The 21,847-nt window shown below is 35.3% G+C and overlaps 1 protein-coding gene across 9 annotated transcripts in view; it reads left to right on the plus strand.

The window, feature by feature from the left end:
• Positions 1-21,847, plus strand: part of ZNF236 (zinc finger protein 236) — a 72,676-nt gene that overhangs the window by 38,239 nt on the left and 12,590 nt on the right. For 7 of the 9 annotated variants that reach the window (XR_007908599.1, XR_007908598.1, XM_051812664.1 and 4 more), the window contains exons 16-30: positions 359-460; positions 5,345-5,496; positions 6,623-6,729; positions 6,824-6,975; positions 7,091-7,303; positions 7,817-8,096; positions 8,534-8,637; positions 10,992-11,357; positions 12,201-12,346; positions 13,583-13,826; positions 14,503-14,682; positions 15,468-15,620; positions 16,259-16,449; positions 17,207-17,338; positions 21,582-21,779. Coding sequence is in view for 7 of the 9 variants with exons in the window: in XM_051812664.1 (XP_051668624.1) it covers positions 359-460; positions 5,345-5,496; positions 6,623-6,729; positions 6,824-6,975; positions 7,091-7,303; positions 7,817-8,096; positions 8,534-8,637; positions 10,992-11,357; positions 12,201-12,346; positions 13,583-13,826; positions 14,503-14,682; positions 15,468-15,620; positions 16,259-16,449; positions 17,207-17,338; positions 21,582-21,779 (2,720 nt within the window). In the remaining 2 variants the exon portion in view is untranslated. The remainder of the gene's footprint in view (positions 1-358; positions 461-5,344; positions 5,497-6,622; positions 6,730-6,823; positions 6,976-7,090; positions 7,304-7,816; positions 8,097-8,533; positions 8,638-10,991; positions 11,358-12,200; positions 12,347-13,582; positions 13,827-14,502; positions 14,683-15,467; positions 15,621-16,258; positions 16,450-17,206; positions 17,339-21,581; positions 21,780-21,847) is intronic. The other 2 variants (XM_051812666.1, XM_051812670.1) reach the window with 2 other exon arrangements.

Genomic DNA, 21,847 nt, shown 5'->3' on the forward strand with positions numbered 1-21,847 from the left:
CACTTCTGTATAGTCTACTTAGAAAGTAATACTTGTGTTTTGAGGTGAGAGAATATGAAATATTTGATATACTTATACATAATAGTGAAACAAAGTATTTTGGTTTTGCTTATTTGTTCTTTTCCATGGTATAATGAGTTAGCAAGTACAACAGGGGAATATAAGTAAAGTGTGCTATAACCCAATATTTAAATACCTGTTCGGCCCATAATTTTTTGCTTATTTTTAATACAGTTAAAATTCAGTGACTATAAAATATAGGAGTTTGGAAACAACTGAAATATGCAGTTATTTACATCTTGATATTTTTCTCTTTCTTTTCTCCTCCCACCTTCTCCCCTTCCCTTCCCCATTTCAGATAGATTTGTGACATCCCAGCATGCTTTACAGGAAAACATCACTCAGTTTGAACAACAGGCTATAACACAGCAGCCATTTGATCAACAGGGCTTATCACAAGGTTAGTAATGAATCAAGGTTTTACAAAAGTAATTTTTATAAATCTGACTCTTCAGCATAGCTATGATAAAGCACTTCTAAAGTAAGCACCTGCACTTGGAGTAACTGCAATGCAGAGGACTTGCAAAACAATTACTGTTTTGAAGCTATACTTGGTAGAATATTTTGAATACTTAAATATAAATAGATTTTGCTTTTATGAGCCGATGTCTAGTCATTTCAGTAGGGGTTTTATAGTCAGGCATTTCATATTCTTTCTTTGATTGTGTTTGAAATTGCTGTGGCAGTTTACACAAATTTCCCCCTAAATATGCATGCTCATAACCTGAAATGATCAGAAACACGGTAAGATTTGACTGAGTAGCTGTTTGGATCCATTTTGAAAAAAGACAGTGCAAAATATAGTCATGTAGAAAATCATACTTTCTGCTGTCCACAGCAGTTTCCTTTTGTATTTTATAGAGCAATGTAAGGAACAAATTAAGAGACTGGAAGCATTTGAAAACTTTTTTTCCCTATAAAAGACAGAGAAGTGTGTAAGGTTTATGTAGCCTGTAAATAATGAAGAAGCTACTACCTTGCTTTGCTTTTCAGAGCTGGATTTCTTGAATTGTTACTTAGTATGAAGCTACTAATTTTGTTTGGGTTTGTTTTGAGTTTTTTTTGGTGGTTGGGGTTTTTTTGGGGAGGGACAGGGTGGGCACGTGGAGTTCCTTACATGGAGAATGTTCAAGGGGTTTTCATTTGTTTTGGTTGGGAAGCATACCTCAGTGGCTGACCAGCTGATATAGTGTCATTTTAAGTTTTATAGCGTCTTTTGTAAAAACTTAATTGACTCTGGTAAGTTGCATGATACTATGAGAAATAGCATAACTTTCTGATTTTAATTCTCTAGGTTGTGCTGCTTTGTATGTAAAGAAAAAAAAATTAAAGTCTCCACCTTTATTAAACAAGACTGATCCAGGTCCTCTTAAAATCCTATGACGATTTTCATTGGTTACCTTTTACGTTTTTTCAAATGAATGAAAAGAGACTACAGAAAAAAGTGCAGCCTTTAACTCTATGTTAATCTGAAGAGTGGTGGTGGGTTTTGTTTCCTTGTTAGTGGCTCCTTTGAATTTGAAAACCCAATATGTGCACATTGTTTTGTTATCTTATTTAAACTTCAGTTTTTACGTATGTGTATCTTCTCTATTAAATAAATATTGAATGATTTCTTGGGGAGGACAGAGACTCTTCTAGAACTCACAAAACAATTCTTTCATCGTCAGAAATCCAGACTGATCATCGGTACATTGTAGAATTGGTACAGACAATCAGAACATTTGTGGTGTGGGCTTTTTAAAGTCTCGTTTGTATAAGATGTCTCCTATTCTACTTGGAATCTCATCCACAGATTCCCAACTCTTTGAAGTTTCCTTGAAGATCCTGGAGCCCTTCAAAATTTTTGAATTTCAGGTAGGTAAGCATTTGCGCGGATGCATGCGTTAAATTGGTCGACCCTCTCCCTATGTCTGCATCTGTGCTTCATGCTCCTAATTTCTTTTTCCTATCAGCTAGGCAGAACACTAAAGCTTAAAACACTATGTCTTTTTTATCCTTGGTATTTATAGGCTGTATTCTTGTTAAAATATTTTGGTTCAGTGTTTATTAATAAAACAATGTAGGAGTTATGAAAGATCTTTGATAGGTGTTTTGATATCTCTTTTTTATTGTTTTTTTTTAAGAAAAAAAAATCTTAGCATTTCAGCCAGATGAGACTGATTTCTAGGTCTGCACAGACCTGCCAGAACTTACTCTTTCAGGTTTGTTTGTAATAATTCTGTTGAATTTCTGGTTTGTTCAGATAGGTTTTCTTCTTGATGTGTTCAGACTTGTAAAGAAGTGCAGATCCTGTGAGGGTGGTGCTGTATCATAATCTATGATTCATTTGAGCTAGATTTGAAGACTGAGGAAAAGGACTTGTGTTCTTGGTAGTTTATGTGTTCAGGTATCTTCATTTCAAGACTTTTTAGTGATGTCAGAACAACCAAGTGTACCTTTTATATGAAATTGGTTTGGAGTTATTGAATAATATGTCACCAAATGTGTTTTCATATAAATTACATCACCTTTTCTTCCTTTAAAGTCTCCCTGTAAGCATGGTTGAATGATAATTCAAATAGTAGTGATAGGTGAGTGACCTTGAAAAACTGCAAGAATTCCAAATGCTTCCAAATGTTATTCTGTAGCCCATAGAAATATACCTTTGCCACCAGACTGCTGTTTTGCTTTCCTAAGAAGTTGATCTGCAATCTTAGGACATTCTGATTTTTCAGTAACTATTTACACACTGATTCCAGTCAGTACTGTTCAGCTGGTTGCAAAAGTTGCCTAAGAAGCAAGCCTGCAGAACATTTAATTGCTAAGCACTGGTCCCAGCTGAAATGCACATGTGCAGGTAGATGTTGGTAATGTTAGAATTCGAAGGATCTGTCAGTAAAGATTTGAAGTTTTGTCTAAACTAAAATATTGTATTTGCTATGAGTATCATGCTGTTGTTTTCTCATTCTCATGTGCAAGGCACATCTTTCCACTAGTAAACTGATTTCCAGAGTATTCTGTTTTGCAATATGTTTTGTTAATATAGAAGACAATAGGTTGAGTGATGTCCGAAAGCCAAAAAAACCCCAAGCAACGCAAATGATTACTTGTACTGAAAAATGCAAAATGCAATTCCAACTTTAGAAGACTTCATAGTCATAGTAAGAGACTCCCCTTATTATACAGAGCCTCAGATGTTCTCTGTTCTTTGAAGATTGATCAAAAGCTTCAGGGAAAAACAATATATAGCGATGGAAAAAAAAAAGAGCAGGAAAAAAAAGGTTATGAAATTTATTTCTCTCTCAGACTGAATGTCTGATTTTTGGTGTTTGGTGGTGTGGGGTTTTTTAATGCTGTTCTGTAGAAATTTTATGGTGGTAGCAAATGCCTTTGAGCATGCTCAAGTTGTCAGATCTTTTTTGAGTGGAAAATTACCTTCATGTTAGGTGTTGGGCAAAATGGGAATGCATCAAATATATTCTTGTCACAGCTTTGGTCCATATTTATTTCAGAACTACTTTCAGAAGTAGTATTTCTTTCGTTTTGTCCTCAAATACCTCTACATTCAGAACTTTTCTTCTGAGCATTTTGTTGCACAGTCCTGGGAAATTTTTCGGGATGTCAATAATTGCTTTTATTTAAACACTGTGAAGCAAAACAGGTCATGGTATAGTAACTTCTTTTTTCCTTCTTAGCTAGTACAATTTACCTGCTGATTAAAAAAAGTTTCAGGTTTTTTAGGTAGCTGTTTCTTTGTACATTTAATAGTTATGTCCTTTTTTTTTTTTCATGTAGGGCATAGAAGTGACATCACTTTGCTTCAGTTTCTTGAGTCTTGTTTTTTTCTGTATATTCATCTAGTGTAGTGGGAATGCCATTTTTCAATAAAGATACTTCTAAAATTTATTTGAAAAGCGTAAATTAGCAGCCCTTTTATCACTGCAAAACTTTTCATTGCTGTTCTTCAGGCTACTTTTTTATTTTGTCATTTCACTAAGTAATTGAGGGGCAAGGTTCAGCTTGTTGAATCCTTTTTTTTTTCTTGTAATCTTGTAGGATTACAAGTTGTAGGAGAGAAAATTATATAGAAATTACAACGATAGATTTGGTGTCAGATTATGACCTGACTAATAGTACTTTCAAGATTTGTTTACATTTCTGGGTTTTCATTCTATAATGTAAGCAATAGCATACGAGTAGGGTTTTTTCCTCTACTGATCACAGTATTCTTCTGGTGTGGAAAGGGTCTTTTGGGAAAATTTCTGCTTAAACTTAACACATCCAAGTTTCTGTTATACTGTAATTCAAAACATTCTTTAAGCATTGCTTTTTGGCCTTTGATGCTGTGGTCTTCTGATGTGGGTTTGTTTCTGCCCTTTTTTCATAATCTTCACCCTTTTTGTCCACTAAAGGCAAACTGCACAGAAGTACTAAAATTGTTGCCCATACCTGAATTACTGATACTTGTGGTTTCATTTTTTTCCACATTACATTGTGGGTTGTTTTTTTAGAAGTATTAGGACTTAAAAGGATTGATAAAGGACATCTATAATAGCATTTAAAAACAATGCAATCTGAGCTATATTTCCCTGGCTCTGAATCATTGTTGCTATCATTTCATCCATTCATTTAGAAAAGGAGGTGATTAAGATCTGATATTTTGGGAGAACAGAACCAAATAAAAATTTCAGGTCTTTTTACTGGAAATGTGAATAAAAATATGTTTATTTTTTACTTTGCAGTTTGCCTTTGAGAGGCTCTACTTTACTATTATCTAAAGAGTGGGAATATGTGGAGGAGATCCAAAGTAGGAGAAAATGGGGTTACTTTATCAGAAACTGGAGTTCTCCTATTGGGTCATCTCCTCCACTCACCCGCCATCCTCCCCACTGAGCTTTGCATCCTTGTGATCGGCTTCCAGTGTAGTTAAGGGAGCGTGGTACCAACGTGGATAAAGGGAGATGGGTCAACCTGTTTGACACATGCATGCTTACATACAAGAAATTCAAAATTTCAATGGCTCTAAGGTAATTGTGGCACTCCGAAGAAACTTCAAACAGTGTTTTTCTGTGGAGGAGATTTTCCAATAGAATTCCAGCTAATGGTAAGTAACCCTATTATGCATATTACATAGATGCCAGAAACATTTGTGTCTTTTGACACTCAACAGTGAAGAATACAAGTATTACTATGTAGTAATACTACTTAACTTCTTTTGAAGGTAGTTTTCAGAGAAGTGTGGTGTTATTCAAATTCCAATTCAGTGTATTTTCCAGGTTTGTGACTGTTTAATTTCTGGCAGGTTTTACAGTGAACGACAGCTACAATCAACAGACTCAATTTCCAGCTGTACAGCAGCTGCAGGATTCAAGCACACTTGAATCTCAGGCTCTTTCAACGAGTTACCATCCACCAGCCCTTCTTCAGGTTCCAAATACAGACACTATTAATGTAGTAAGTACTGCTAGAAGGCAGACTTTATTGTTTTGTGTTCAGTGGTGAGTTTCTTTGCACCATTTCATTGGTGGTAAGTAAAATGAGAAGTCAGAAAAGTTTCAGGATTTCTCTTCTAGGTTGCTTATGTTTAGCAACTGGAAAACGGGGGTGGGAAGAGGATAAGTGACCTGATTACATGTTTCTAAAAAGAAATTGTATGTTTTGGTGTTCTAGACTTAAAAAAGGATATAATGCTGTAGAGTTGGATTGCAATGTTAAAACTGAGGAAAAAGACATAAAGTTATGAAATAATTGTACATTATTACACTATCTTTTGTCCTAATTCTTTGATTTCTATATCTTTGATCAAACAATAAAAAAACATTGCACATGTATAGTGGTCATTCATGGAGCTTGCATATCACAATGTGTGATGTTCTTGTGTGGTTTTCATCTCGTTAAATTTGTAAAAGAACTCAGTTGCTAAAAATACAGTTTAAATATAACTTTTTATGATGGTAGCAGCACCTAGCATGAAGACCACCTGTCGTAATGTACTTACCGCGATGATCTGCATGAGTTATTGTCTCTTCAAGCTTGTTTGCGAATTGGAAATGTCAGTCAGAGAACTGAAGTGGAGTTTAGGATCTGGAAGAGTTTGAGTAATTTCAACCTACAGGCTTTGGAGTTTCCTTCTCTTCAAATCTTAAAACATGCTGTTGTTTTTAAGGATTATTCTATAGTGGCTTTTACTTACAGGAATGCTCAAAAAGTAGTGAAGTCTTCAGCAGCACTGTGTTTTGCTACTCAATGTTTAAAATGGCTTCTTTAGTTTTAAATTTAACTCCTCCAACATTAGAAAGCCTAGACAAGTTAAATACGTTTTTGTGTAGATTCAGAGAAGTATAAAATGCACCACATTGTCTATTTATTCCAATACAGTAGGTGAACATTTTGGTGCCTGCCTTCTTACTATGAAAGAGCTAGGTGTCATATAGAACTCTTAATTTCTTGTCAAAATTTATGAAAGCATAAATTTGATTACTGGTATTGACTGTAAATGCTGCAAATTTTTTGTTGCCTGTTTGTGTGACTTTATTTCAGTATCTTGTTATTGAAATTTACTTGAGGCTTTGATTTTTAGACTACTCGCTTGATACAAGATCAGTCACCACAAGAAGAACTTGAATTGCATACCCAACGGCCTCATTTTCTTGAGGATAATGAAGATCAAAGTAGGCGTTCATATAGGTTTGTTGTACTTCTATGTTCCGTTACAGAATTTCCTGAATCTTTTATGGCTAGTAATTGTATACAACTAATGAAAACAATTTTCTTCTAATAGATGTGAATATTGCAACAAGGGTTTTAAGAAATCCAGCCATTTGAAACAACACGTACGATCACATACTGGTGAGAAACCTTATAAATGCCAACTCTGTGGACGTGGTTTTGTTTCCTCAGGAGTTCTTAAGTCACATGAGAAGACTCATACAGGTAACAGAGTATACCAGCTCTATATTGGCTTAAACCATGTTTGGGTTTTGTAAATGTCCTGTGTAAGCAAACTTAAACAAATAGCATGCTACTTATTTGTTTCTGTTACTTTAAGGAGTTAAAGCATTCAGCTGTAGCATTTGCAATACCTCCTTCACAACTAATGGCAGCCTTACCAGGCACATGGCAACTCACATGAGCATGAAGCCTTACAAGTGCCCATTCTGTGATGAAAGCTTTCGAACAACTGTTCACTGCAAAAAACATATGAAAAAACATCAGACAGTCTCCTCAGCTGTAGCAGCAGCTACAGATACAGGAGGGGGAGGTAAATTATTTCACTTTTACTTTTACAGTCCTTTCTCCATAAGAAATACAGATGTTTTGGTGGATTACATGAATGCTGTAACAGTAATATTACAAAATAACCTTCCAGCATGGATAATGTCTGATGTCCAGAGCTGCTAAAATTGCTGTGTTATCTAAATTGTTTAAAGAAATGTTTTCCAGGATCTGTCCAGTGTATTCAAGGTACTGTATGTGACATAGTTACTTTAGTTTGTCACCAAAGTAGAACATTTTTTGTACTAAATTACTTATACCTGTATTAGTTATTGTAAAAATAAGAATCAGAAATTCAGCTTTTTTTTTTAAATGAAGTATGGACATGAGTAATTAGACCTTTGAAAGAGATTAAAGTCCAAGCACGTAATGTAGTGGCGATGTGTTTAATAATAAACCCTTTTATTTTTTGTAATTTCAGCTGATAGATTAAACTAAACAAACATGGTTTTTTGTTTCGGTTTGATTTTTTTGTTTTGCCTTTTTTTTTTCTTAAAAGTTGCATGTGTTGAAGATGATGATGAAAACTCTGAAAGAACTTCCAGAAAATCTCGTCCTGGTGTCATAACTTTTACAGAAGAAGAAACAGCAGAACTGGCAAAGATTAGGCCTCAAGAAAGTGCCACTGTCTCAGAAAAAGTTCTTGTCCAGTCTGCTGCAGAGAAAGACAGAATTAGTGAGATCAAAGATAAGCAAGCAGAACTGGAAGCAGAACCCAAATATGCCAACTGTTGTAGTTATTGTCCCAAAAGTTTTAAAAAGCCCAGTGATTTAGTCAGGTAAGGAATGAAAAAGTTTTGTGTGTTTTTAATTTGCTAAATTGTTCACCAGAAACTTAAGCAATAATAGTTTCATATAACTCTTTATGTCTAAGTTGAATTTTGACTCATATTTACATAACGTCAAAATATAAAATACATTTTCTGACTATGACTAACCCAACCTTTTCATATTTATTTTCTTGCAGTATTGAAATTATTATTATGAAGTTTTTGAATAAATTATTTTTTCTTGCTATAAGACCTGCATGTGAAAGCATGTAAAAATCAGTTGGAAAAAAAAGGCAAATACTTCAATTTTCTTTACTTGTTCTGCTTAGTGTAATGATAGTATAAGTATTTAATTAATTCTAAAATTAACAAGATAGAAAATAAATATTTTTGCAAACTGACGTAAAAGTAGAAATTCAGATGTACATGTATTCTGGAATTATTAGGCATGTTCGTATCCATACTGGAGAGAAGCCGTATAAGTGCGAAGAATGTGGAAAGAGTTTCACTGTAAAATCCACTCTGGACTGTCATGTTAAAACACACACAGGTCAGTAAGATTTTGAATGTCTGTGTTTAGAAACTGGTTACTTTCTTGACCAGCTGTTTTCAGTACAGATCTTGCAAGGAATGGTATGTTTTCGCTGGGATCTAGCATATGGCACAATGAATGGCAGTAGTCAGTGAAATTTGGTACTTATGGCATCATCAAGTTAATCATATTAGGACATTTTGAAAAATCCATATTATTACAGCCTTCTCTATTAGTAGGCTTCTAAAGCAGTCATACACTTAGCTTCTGCAAAAACTATGTGTGCAAGTATCCATAACATTTTTGTGTCAAATCTTCTGTAGCATTTCGATGATAAATGATTTTCCTGAGCAAGAAGGTGGAGTTGAGGGATTTTATAAAGTTAAACTAGAAGAAAAAAATTATTAACATTAATGTTTGTGCTGCTAAGTAAATTGAAAAAGAAGAGTACAAAAAATTTGAGCGTTCAGCTGTTTGAATCATGCAAGTTGAATATAAACCTAATATCTGCAATATTTAGGTTTTTACAGTAGTTTCTCTGTATTCCTGAGAGAGGTCTGATTTTAATAGAGGTGTTCTTCAACCCTAATTTTGCGTTAATTAAAAAACCCTCTAAATCTTTCATACTCGTTTTCTTCTTACCATTGCACTTCTCTAATAAACCCAATCCTGAACTAATTAATTTCTAAAACTGGTTACAGTTTCATTAAGCTTCATTATTATCTCTTTTCAAAAGTACAAAAGACAATGGAAAGCTTTTAATACTGTAATACATAATTATTTTGCTCATGGAAGCTCCCTCTCTGTTGCACTATATTTGTATTTTCTTCTGTTGTTTAGTAAGAAATACTACTGATGTGTCACATCAGATCATCGCGTAGATTAGTATCTTGTCTCAGACAGTAGCAGATACTAAGGATAATCAAAAGAACAAAGCAGGCATTTGGTCATGTATGTCCAGATTCAAGCAGTTGGAAAGTTTTGGGACTTAACAAGAGATTGCGTCTCTTTGTTCACTATCTTTAATGGAATATTTTACATTAGATTTGTCCAGAGTCAGGTAATAATCTCCTTGAATATTTAAATAACAGGACTTCAGATGTTCAGTTTGCTCTTTCCTGCTTACTTTTTTTTGTTTTCTTCTCTCTCGCTTTTATTTTTTTTATTTCCCTTTTCTACCATTGGGTGGGGTTTTTTTATATAGTGAGAAAGACTGCTAGATGGCTTCCTTTGTGGCACCCTGAATGTGGCAGACAGCTTTTCTGCAGCCCAGATTCCCATTGTCTTACTGGCTCATGTTATTGGGCTCTTCTCCATTATTTGAAACAGAACATTGTCAGAGTTTTACTTAGTTTTGATGAAGAAAAAGTGACAACAGTGCCAGGGTTTTGTAATCTAAATCTGTCATTTGGAGTAGGTTGAATTGAATTCAGGAATTTGATGAGAGATTCTTCTGTGTAAATGGAAACTAGAATTCAATACCAGGAATCATAGGCACACATTGGTTTTGTGATTTCTTTATGAAATGCATTGATTTCTTTCCCTTGTTTAGCTAGAAAGCAATATTGTGCTGGAAGGTCTGGGAATTTCAGGAGTTATAGGGAGTTTTCAGCTGCAGTGGCATATTTTCTGCCAGATATTTACATTATGCTTTTTGTGAATTGTACAACTATGGATTTGGTTAAGGAAATAAACTCCATAGTTTGCTGTTACTTGTAGTACATTAACAGTTCCATTTGAGACCAAAGATTTTTTTCAGATGTTATGCAATCTGAAAGGAGAGAGGATAAGGAGGTCTGTATATGTATAGGCCAGATTTCTGTACTTCTAAATTACTTTGAGGGGCTGGTATTTTTGTCTTATGATGTTATCTCACTTAATTTTATTCATTTCCTACCTGTAATCCATTAATTCTAGTCAGTATTGTGGCAGTATTGAAACAGAAGAATAAAGCTGCTGGAATTAAAAAGGAAATGAATAGCCAAGTAAGTAGAAGCCAAATGCTGAAGAGGTTGAGATAAAACTTTTAATTCTCTGGTTTACGAACTGTGTAGTTAGAACAACTGGATTAGTCAGGAAGGTGAGATGAGGAGGAGGACAGAGGCATGAAGGTCACCAAGTTTGATTCTGCATGAAAGCTTTTACAGCTTACTGAGTTTTAGTAATAGGAAAAAATTAATATGCCCTTCATTGAGATCCTTAATTCATTTGAAAAGCAGACAAGATTATAAAGAAAAAGTCCAGTTATTTCAAATTTATTCTGTTCAGATTAGTCCAGAATATGTTGGGGTTTTTTGTTAAATGCATGATTTAGTGCTGTCAATATTTTAGAGCTTTTATAACTTCCCTTTCTGTTTTTGAAACTTTTCCAGGCCAGAAGCTTTTCTGTTGTCATGTGTGCAGTAATTCTTTTTCTACAAAAGGGAGTCTAAAAGTCCACATGCGTCTGCATACAGGAGCAAAGCCCTTCAAATGTCCACACTGTGATTTACGGTTTCGTACTTCGGGGCGCAGGAAAACCCACATACAGTGTCATTATAAACCAGAGACAAAGAAAGTTAGGAAGCCTGTTGCCCGCACTTCAACTGAAGCACTACAACCAGTCAGCCTTCTTAATTCATCCTCTACAGACCCTAATGTTTTCATCATGAATAACTCCGTTTTGACAAGTCAGTTTGATCAAAATTTACTTCAGCAAGGACTTGTGGGCCAGGCTATTCTGCCTGCTTCAGTGTCAGGTAAAAATGGATGACGTGGTGGTGGTGATGTTGAGATCAAGTTCTGAACTTTGCTTTCTGTTAGAGTTCAGAAAGTTATGGCAAACACTGCTTGCCAAACAGGTAAGAGTTGTACTGAATTCATGGTTCGATGCACATTGGTGACAGAAATTTATTTATTTAAGAACAAAGGGAAAAACGTATACAGTTCACCTAAAAAGATCTTTTTGTTTCTGCTGTGGTGTTGCACTGCAGAGAGGAAGAAATTATAGATAGCAAACAGCTCTGAAGTACTTGTATTCCTTTTGGTAATACTCTATTGCCTTTTTTTAAAAAGAGGAGAAGCAAAACAGTTATTCTGTTTCTCTGCACCAGTTATTTACATGAATAATGAAGATTTTTGGTTTTCAAATGCTTACATACCTTTATTTCCATGTTAGTACGTAGGATGAACTTTGACACTTCGATACTGAACAACATTTGTGCTGTGCAAAATGTGGCAGTAGCTTTCGTGTGTATATTCAGAGTCAGAATGTAAATATCATGTGTAAGTGCTGCTGTGTTTAGGTGCAGCACACTTTCCAATGAAATTTATACCAATTTCTCCAGGTTTCCAAAACTCTTCTGGAGGACTTCTTGCTTTGTAAGATACTCATTAGTTGTTAAGTAACAATCCTTAAATCACACAGAATTTATGAAGCTTTAAAACAGGCAATCATCTACTTCAGATTCTTTTTCTTGGCATAAAATAAATGTTGTCTACGTAGCTTTTGTCTTGATTTAATTTATAAAAATAAACAAGCTAAAAGAGGTAGTCAATACTGATAAATAAAAACATTATAATATAACTGTTTTCTTTGGTAGCTGGAGGTGACTTAACTGTGTCCTTGACAGATGGTAGCTTGGCCACTCTTGAAGGAATACAGCTACAACTTGCTGCTAATCTGGTTGGACAAAATGTTCAAATTTCTGGAATAGATGCCAGCAGTATTAACAACATAACATTACAGGTTGGTTGTTTACAATTTCTTGCTTTTAATTTTGTGGAGTCACTTTGAGGGCTGAAGAAAGTTTAAGGAGCATACATAATTCTAGAAGAGTTCTCTAGAATATACATAATTCTAGAAGAGTGAGGCACATGGCAATACCTTGCTGTATGAGTTATACAATGTTAGAAAACTTTAAAAATAGCTGCACAATGGGGTATTTTTCTGGTTTGGTTTCTTTCTTTTTAATTTTTTTTTATTCATCTGGGATTTTGGCATATTGCTTTAAAATATGGTTTTTTTCTTTTAACTGCATTTTGTCTCTTCACTTTGAAAGTACTTTAGACTCTCACCCAGCTTACAAAAGGCATCTCTCACCCCGATCCCCCGAAACAAGCCCAAATTATTGCACAAGATAAGACACCTGTATAACTATGCAAGTTTTTAATAGTTGGATTCAAAATTTCAATTCCTACTGAGGTTGTAAAAGGAACAACAGAAAAAAGATGAGATGATTACATTTAAAAGTTTGTATTTGAAAGATGTGAAACAATGATTTTTAGGAACTTGGTTGTGTTTGATTAGTTTCACAGAATTGTTGAGTTTAGAGGAGAACTGTAGAGGTTACCAGGTACAACTCCAAGGTTAGGGAAGGGACATCTGCAGAGTTGTATTGAGTTGCTCAGAGTCTTTCTACTCAAGGAGTTTTTAGCGTAAAATGAAGGCATTTTAATTTTTGTTTTTCTCAATCGCTAAATGTTTGTGAAGAGTAAAATCTGTCTTTAACTATAGACAACAGTATTTGAATTGTGAACTGGGTCCTTAATGAGCCCTAGTAGCTGAAAAAAAAAAAAAAAATTTCTGGTATCACTCTTCTTTCTGCTCCATGCCTTTTCACTTTCAATGGCTTGAAGACAATGATAAACATTACATGCACTAACAAGACAGTACAGAATACCAGCAGTGTGTGTACCTGATGCCTTCCATACTAATATGTAACTATGATCATTATTTCTCAAATGTTTTGCTGATGGAAGAATCTACAGGTGAATCTGAATAGACTTGATACTTAGTGATTTAAGAGACTGGCTATATGCTGACACATAAAAAATAAATTTAAGTTTTAAATGGTTAATTATAAAGTTTAAGAACTGTATCTACTCTATATGCAATAAATATGAATTCCGGATTTATGTTAAGAATATTCATTTTAATCTATCTTTTTTAACTTCAGATTGATCGTTGAAACTTGTTTTTCAGATCGATCCAAGTATTCTACAGCAGACGTTGCAGCAGAGTAATTTACTTACTCAGCAACTAACTGGAGATCCCAGTATGGCTCCACAGAATCCCTCCCTCCAGGCAACAGAAAGTGCAGTGCCAGCTAATGTGGTTATTCAGCCCATATCAGGCCTGTCTTTGCAGCCCACGGTAACATCATCTGCTAATATGACAATAGGATCCCTGTCTGAGCAGGAGTCTGTGCTGACAACCAGCGCAAATGGTGAGAAGTGTCAATAGTTTTATTGTGCTTAGAACTTCTTAGTTCTACTTAGTGGTATTATTCACAGTGAGAAAATGTCACCCCTTGCCTACCCCCCAACCAGATACCTAATTTAATAAAATAAACATGCAGTTCTTACATGAGCATCTTCAGCAAATTTTACAGCTTTATGTGTTACCCTTTGCTAATATATTTTTTTTCAGAAGGTGGATTAGAGAGTAGGTTTATATTAGATATTTATTAGGAAAAAATTCTTTACTCTGAGCATGAGGAACTGGAACAGGTTGCCTAGAGAAGTTGTGGATTGTCTATCCCTGGAAGTGTTCAATGCCAGGCTGGATGGAACTCTGAGCAATCTGGTCTAGTGAAAAGCATTGCTGTCCACTAGATACTTTTTAAGGTCCCTTCCAACCCAGACCATTCTGTGATTCTGTGTAGTGAAAATACTTAAGAACTTCCAAAGTCTTAAGAAAAATACACATTCTTTGTTCTGAAAATCTTAACTAGAGAGGATTAAATTGGATATGAAAATTTATCCTTTAGAATGCATGTTCTAGCATCTCCCCTTGACTACATCATTTATTGTAGTTCAGCAAATAATACTTTAAAAGATTTTGTCTATTATAATGAAAGGCTCTTCATGGATTTTTTTTTTTGTCCTACCCCTTGTATTTAGGTGCACAGGACATTTCTCAAGTCATAACTTCACAGGGTATGGTGTCATCTTCAAATGGACAACATGAGATAATGTTGACCATAAATAACTCCAGTTTGAGTCAAGTTCTAGCTCATGCTTCAGGCTCTACTAATGCGACCTCATCAGGAAGTCCTCAAGAAATCACTCTTACAATATCTGGTTGGTATTTTTAAAAATCTTCGATGGTACCAGATCTCTATTTTATAAGGTAACATTTGAAGATAGTTAAAATAAAAAAAATAAAAGTTTGTATTTTGATTAATAACATTTCTTTAATAGATCTAGTATAATATTTAGTGCATTTTTCTTTTGCTTTGTTTTTTATTTTATTTCCTTTTATTTTATTTCCTTTTCTCTTTTTTTATGTTCTGTAACGTTTAGTGTTTTTAAGTGTCATAACAATAACGTCTGTGTTGTTCTTCTGCTTGATCATGAATGTTCACTCATCTAAGAAAAATGGTGTCCAACAACTGATAGATTTGGTTTTCAGTTTCTGTGTTTCAGTTTTTATGTTTTATGCTGGTTGACCATCAAGCAAAATTAACACCATGTTAAGTGATGTCTTTACAAGACTTGTTCAATGCAATTCATTATCCATATAGCAGATCTAAAAAGTCACACTAACCACATTTGGCCTTTGGTTTGCTGGATTTTTACTGATTCATGAATTTGGTATGAATCTAGATAAGTAAGATCCATATTTGTCTAAATATTAGTAATCTCAGGTATTTCTGTAAATCTTAGGATCTAGATTGTCATAGTTACATCTATATTAGAAACTTGTTGCACCTCTGCATAAAAATCTGCATTTGTAGAAATTAATTTTATGTTTTGGTTGTATTTTCTACTTTTATTATTTTATGATCTATTGTTTTTAGTTCTAAGAACAGTAGCAGAATAATGTTGAGGCATTTCCAGTTATAATAGGACTAATTTCTATTCAGGCCAAGATCTTATTCAGCATAATTCTGGAGGCAGTGATCTGAATACTGGCTTAAGGCTAACAGCGCCAACCATCAGCAGTCAGACTACAGGTGCTACATTAACTATAAGCAATGACCAGCTGCTTTCTCAGGGCCCTTCACTAAATGCTCCAGGTATGCATATAAAGATTTCTGTAATTAGAAGTGGTAACATTTTGTTAAAAAAATAAATATTAGACCAGATAACTAAATATGAAATGGTATAATCTTGCACATTATGATTCAGGAACTACAGGGCTTTGTGTGTTTTTTTCAGAGTCTTTAAATTGTTATGTCAGTTTAAATGAACTTTATTCCACATAGTAAGTAGAAAATGAAAGCAAGAAGACGTATGTTTTAGTACTTCAGGGCAGTTAAAGGAGTATTGAAAGGTTGTTTCTATAAATTGGAGGACAGAGGAATCTTGTGCATTTGCTGCAAATGTGATAAAATATCAAAGTCACTCTAGTATTCAAATTTTGAGTTTTTAAATACATATATGAATTTCTACCTATATCTGTTTATATACACACAAACACATGTTTGGTCAATATTATGTCCATCAAGCTACATCTAGATGAAATTTTTCTAATTTTATCATCTGACTCTTGACAATTTTAATGCTCGATTAGCTGTTTAACTGGTTTAGTTGACTCCAAAATAGAAAGTCCTAGTGAATGAGAAATAGAAATTAAATTCACTTAAAATAAGTTGGCAGCTAAGAGGTTTTTTATGTAACAGATTTATTTTTTACCATTTTGCATCTATTCCAGAACTTAATACAACAGGTGGAACAAACCTGCCTTCAACAACACCCATATCACAGTCTGCAGTTTCTGCCCAGAATTTGGTAATGTCTTCATCAGGAGTTGGAGGAGATGGTAGTGTCACTTTGACTCTTGCTGACACTCAGGGAATGCTGTCAGGTGGTCTTGATGCAGTTACACTTAATATCACTTCACAGGTAAGACATGCGTTTCTGAACTGGCAGATAAAGTGATATTACTGTCTTTCAGGGCAGGAAATGGAAATTTTGCCTAGAAAATAATTTTGTCCTGTAAATACATAATATTTGAAAACTCAGTTAACTTTCCTTCTTTCTGCCAAAGATGTGTGCATACTGGCATCTAGAAACATGAACTGTTTAAACAGAAGTGCAGATAAATTTTGCAGGGTTATTTTTTTTCATTGAATAGATAAGTTCTACTGTTTTAGTGATGAACTGTGTACTTCATCACTACTCAGTAATACAGCATAGTACTCCTAAAAATATTAATTACTATTATTTAATATGGTAATTTTTTTCTTTTCCTCTTTGTGAACATGAGAGTTGAAGAGCAGCTGCAACAGTTCCTTTCACAGCAAGTAACAGGACAGAATTTAATTGACTATCTTTAATAACAGGTGGCATTATAAAAAAATTATAAAAATAGTACTGTATGGAGTATCATCTCCCCACTAGCTTTACCATTAGTTTCATTTTTATCATAATTTAATGTTTTTGTGATGTCATAAAGAGCCAAAGACACATTGGCAATACAATCTACAGAGTGGGGAGATTGGAAAAAATTAAAAATCTAGAAAGTGAAAATTTAGAGTCATTCTGTGGTTGAAATCTCAGTGTAAATGAAAATTTACGTGACTACAATTAGCTGTTTAAATATACCTGTTTAAATATATAATTCTGCTGCTTTTGTTTTTTCTTCTCACCTCTTTGGTAGGGTCAACAGTTCCCTGCTATACTCACAGATTCCAGTCTCACTAGCCAAAGTGGATCAGGCTCACAGCAAGTTATACTGGTGAGCCATACACCCCATCCAGCACCTGCAAACTCTGATGAAATAACGTATCAGGTAGGTACTATATATTTCTGTTTCTTTTTGTGGACAAAAGGACATTATTTAATCAAAATACTGTAATAATTCCTTTATAACCTGAATCATGGAGGCGGATGTCATTCTCAAATAAGAGTATTGGGAAGAGGTTCTCTGTGACTTCCTAGTCACACAGATTCTGTTTCAAGTTTTGAGTTAAAAAATACGTATACATACACGAAAAAGAAATGCAGTTAATAATGTGTTTCTTTCTGTAAATTACATAACCATGCTCTTAACACAGACTGCTCCAAAAATTTCTAAGTAAGTTGGTATTTTGATAACAAAAACAGACAAAGTAGGGAACTGTGGGAAAAAAATAGCACCTATTGGTACATGTTTTACATTTTTTCTGTAACCAAATTGTTTTAATAGTGGTGCAACTAAGGTCTTTTCAGCTCCATATGTGTTGGAATCTCAATAGAAACTTTTACACATGTAAGATAGTATTAATATTAGAAAAAGTAGTTCAGACTTCTCTTCTTGAAGGCCCACCAGCCTTGTTTCCCACCAGCTTGGTGATGCAAGCCCTAAAATAGGAGAAATGGGAGAGGCAGATGGTGACCCACAATCAAGTGAAGAAGTGGTGGACTGCACTGGCAAGCAGAGGGCAAGATATGGATAAGTTGTGGCTGATACAGGCACAAGATACTTCAAAAGTAATAAGGACTGAAGGGAGGGGGCCCACCTGAAGTGTATGTGTATGAATAAAGGTGCTGAGATGATGGCTTTAGAGAGGAAACTTCAACACTCTGCTTGGAACAATGTTCACAACTAGTTGTCTCTCTGAAGTGCCTGTACACTGATGCATGCAGCATGGGAAACCAACAGGAGGAACTTAGAGGTCTGCATGTAGTTGCAGGGCTGTGACCTCATTGGAATCACAGAGTGAAAGTGCTACAGCTTACACAATTAAAACACTACGGTGCCTGGATTCAGGATCTTTAGGAAGCGCAGGCTGGCAAGACAGCAACAGGAATGGAACTCTGCCTGAGTGGTGAGCCAACTGAGACCTTATGGGTAAAGACTGGCCAGCAGACCAACATGGGTGACTGTTGTATTAGCCATCTGCTACAGATCACCTCATGAGGAAGAAATAAAAGATGGAGCTTTCATCTTGGTCTTGGGCAACCTACCTGACTGACTCTTCTTGAGCAGGCAAGTTGGACTAGATGACCTCAAAAGGTCTTTTCCACCTAAACCAATCTGTGATTTGCAGTCCCTGGTTCACATGAATTACTTTGGCCTGTCTAAGATCTGAAAGGCAACAAGCAGGGCACAAGGAATCTAGGAAACTTCTGGAGTGCATTGATAATAACTTCTGATACCAATAACTGAGAAACCAACAAGTGGATGTGCTCCTCTGGGGCTGATAATTGCAAACAAGGAAGAACTGATTGGAAATGGGAAGGTCAGGGAACATATTTTGTTGCAGTGACCATGAGATTGTGGAGATCAGGATACTGAGGGAAGGACACAAAACAAATGGCAAGATCATAACCTGGAAATCAGGAAGGCAGATCATGGTCTGTTCAGTGATCTGCTGATGTGGTGGGTTTATCTTGGCTGAGTGCCAGGTGCCCACCAAAGCTTCTCTATCACTGCCCTTCCTCAGGGATAAAGAAATTAAAATGGGAAAAAAAATAAAATCAAAAGTTCATGAGTCAAGATAAGGACAAAGAGATCATTCAGCAGTTACCTGACCATGCAAACCCAGTACAGTATGGAATAATCTTATATTAAGCAGATCTGGAGAGGAGGAGAACCAGGAGAGCTGTTTGATTTTAGATATTGTCTTCCGTCAAGCTCAAGAGTCACCAGGTCCCAATATGTAGGAAGATAAAGGCAACAGGAGGCCAGCATGGACGAACAGGGATCTCCTGACAAAACTCGAACATAAAAAAGAAACATACATAAAAGGAAGCAAGATCAGGTGACCTTGAAGAAGTACAGAGACATCATTCAAGGAGACAGAAATGAGTTTGAGAAACCCGATGTTCACCTGGAGTTGAATCTAAAAGGGATGTAAAATGTAACAAGATGGAATTTTACAGGTATATGAGCAGCAAATGGAATATGAGTTGACCTGGTACTGGTTTGGGCAGAGGTGATCCTCACGAGCTGAACTGATGGTTTCAAAAAGAACTAAGTCCATCTCTAAACCAGTCATTAGTAATGTTCCCTCAGGTTCAAATACTGGGTCTAGTACTGTTCATTAATGTTCTTCATTTAGTGACCTGAGTGGTAGAACACAGTGCGTGCTCATCAGGTTTACAGAGATAGAAAACTGGAAGGAGTAGTTACAGACTGAATGGTTGTGCTGCCATGCAGAGGAACCTCAGCAGGCTGGAGAACTGGGCCTATAGGACACTCATGAAGATCAACAACAGGAAGCGCCAAGTTCTGTCCCTGAAGAAGGACAATCCCATGCGTTAGTACACGCTGAGGGCAGGAGGAAAGCAGCTTTTCAAAGATGGACCAGGGGATACTGATATACAAACAGTTGACCATGAGCCCGCAGTGCAGCAAAGAAGGCCCAGCAGCATCTGGGATTTGATAAAGAGAGTGTTGCCAGCTGGTCAAGAGAATTGATCCTCCCCTCTTCTCAGTACCAGTGAGAATGTTGGAGTCCAGTCCTGGACCCACCAGTACAAGAGACACAGATATACAGGAGTAAGTGCAGCGGAGAGATACAAAGATGAATAAAGAATTGGTGCATCTAATGTAGAAGGAGAGGCTGAGAGAACTGGGACTGTTTGGCTTAAAAGAGATTCTAGTTGGGGTGTTCTTACCAATGTACATACATACCTGATGGGAGGGACTAAAGCAGATAGAGCCAGACTTGTCTTAGTCATACCCAGTGTAAGGACAAGAGGCAATTGGCACAAATTAAAACAATTCCATCTAAGCATAAACCCTCTTTTACTGTGAGGGTGTTTGAATAGGAATAGGTTGTCCAGAGAGTTCATAGAGTCTTCATCCTTGGTGACATTCAGAACATGTCTGGACATGGCACTGGGGACATTTGACTAGACAATCTCTAGTCATCCCTTCCAATTTGAACTATTCTGTGTTTCTAATAATACCTTGTGCATGTGATTTTTTACATTTGCATATGCTTATGAGTGTGAGTTCTTAATTCCAGCATTCAAATACTCTGTGAATATGGATATTTTAAAGTGTAACATGAACAGATTTTCTTACTCTTCTGAATTTAAAACTAGATTTTGTGTCTCAAGATATATATTCTTTCATGAATCAGGGTGTCATTTCATAAGGCTTATTATCATATCACTTGTAAAGTGTGACTATGTCTGTGTAGCACTGTTGTAATAACTCAAAATGTAGTAATAACGTAAACTAGTTGTCATTCTGTGCGATGTTGTTTTATTTAATCATGGTGACTGTTGATTGACTTTCCAACATCTCACACTTTTCCTGAGTGTTTTTTGTGATTTCTTTCAATGTGTTTTATCTTGCATCTTTGATTTCTAGTATGGATAATATTCTACTATGTTTTTTATCTTTTCAAGTTTAGTTTATCCTGAATAATTTATTTAGAGTACTACTTCCTTCATCTTCATTTGTTGCTTTCTGTGTTACTGTATTTAAGGTTCTTCTGTATAAAGTTGAAGGAATTTTGTGTTAAATTATTTGAAGGAAGTGAGATTTTCCCAAACATTTCTCATTAATTAAAATGAAACAAAAATGCAGCACAACACTATCCAAATTCTATCAATTATTCATTATGTTTCACTATTTCTAGAGGCAGAGCTTTACTTCATTATGAAAATAGAATCCCCAATAAAGAAATTAAATATTCTTCTCCTGTAAAATCAGAGATAATTTCTTTTCTGTCTGAACCATTTTTGGCTTTGAATTTTCTTTGGGGAGAAATGTGAGAATCATCTGAGATGATATTCAGGAGTATAAAACAGAATGTAGAAAAATATTGTTACAAACACATTCTATTTATAGTTAGAATAATTTGATCATAGCTATTATTGTAGTTTTCTTAAAATACATATATATGTCATTCTAAAGAGCAGTGAAATAGAAATTCATATATACATACAACTTCTGTATGTAAATAATTCCTTTGTATTTGTAAGTTGCTTGTAAGTACTCTCAAAAAATTGGTTGAGGTAGATTCAGAAAAATAAGTCAATGTTGTGGATGTGCCTATGAAATTATCTGATAGTGCTTTTGTAAATTGTTGTAGGTGACAGAGGTTTCCCCTAATGTGACTAAAAGCAGTCAAGCAGAAAAAGAAAGTCGTGGGCACCAGTGTTTTGAGTGTAGTCAAACCTTTTATTCAGTGACCATGCTGACGCACCATTGTAAGGAGGTTCATGGCAAGGAACGAATACACGTTTGCCACATCTGTAATAAGGCCTTCAAGCGGGCAACACATCTCAAGGTATTTGGTAATAATAGTTGATTGTTCTGTTAACTCCTTCTTTGTTTTGGACTTTTTGTGATATTAAC

This window comes from Manacus candei, unplaced genomic scaffold (genome assembly GCF_025592945.1).
Source record: "Manacus candei isolate 608988 ecotype Guabito, Panama unplaced genomic scaffold, ASM2559294v1 h1tg000088l, whole genome shotgun sequence".
Lineage (NCBI taxonomy): Eukaryota > Metazoa > Chordata > Aves > Passeriformes > Pipridae > Manacus > Manacus candei.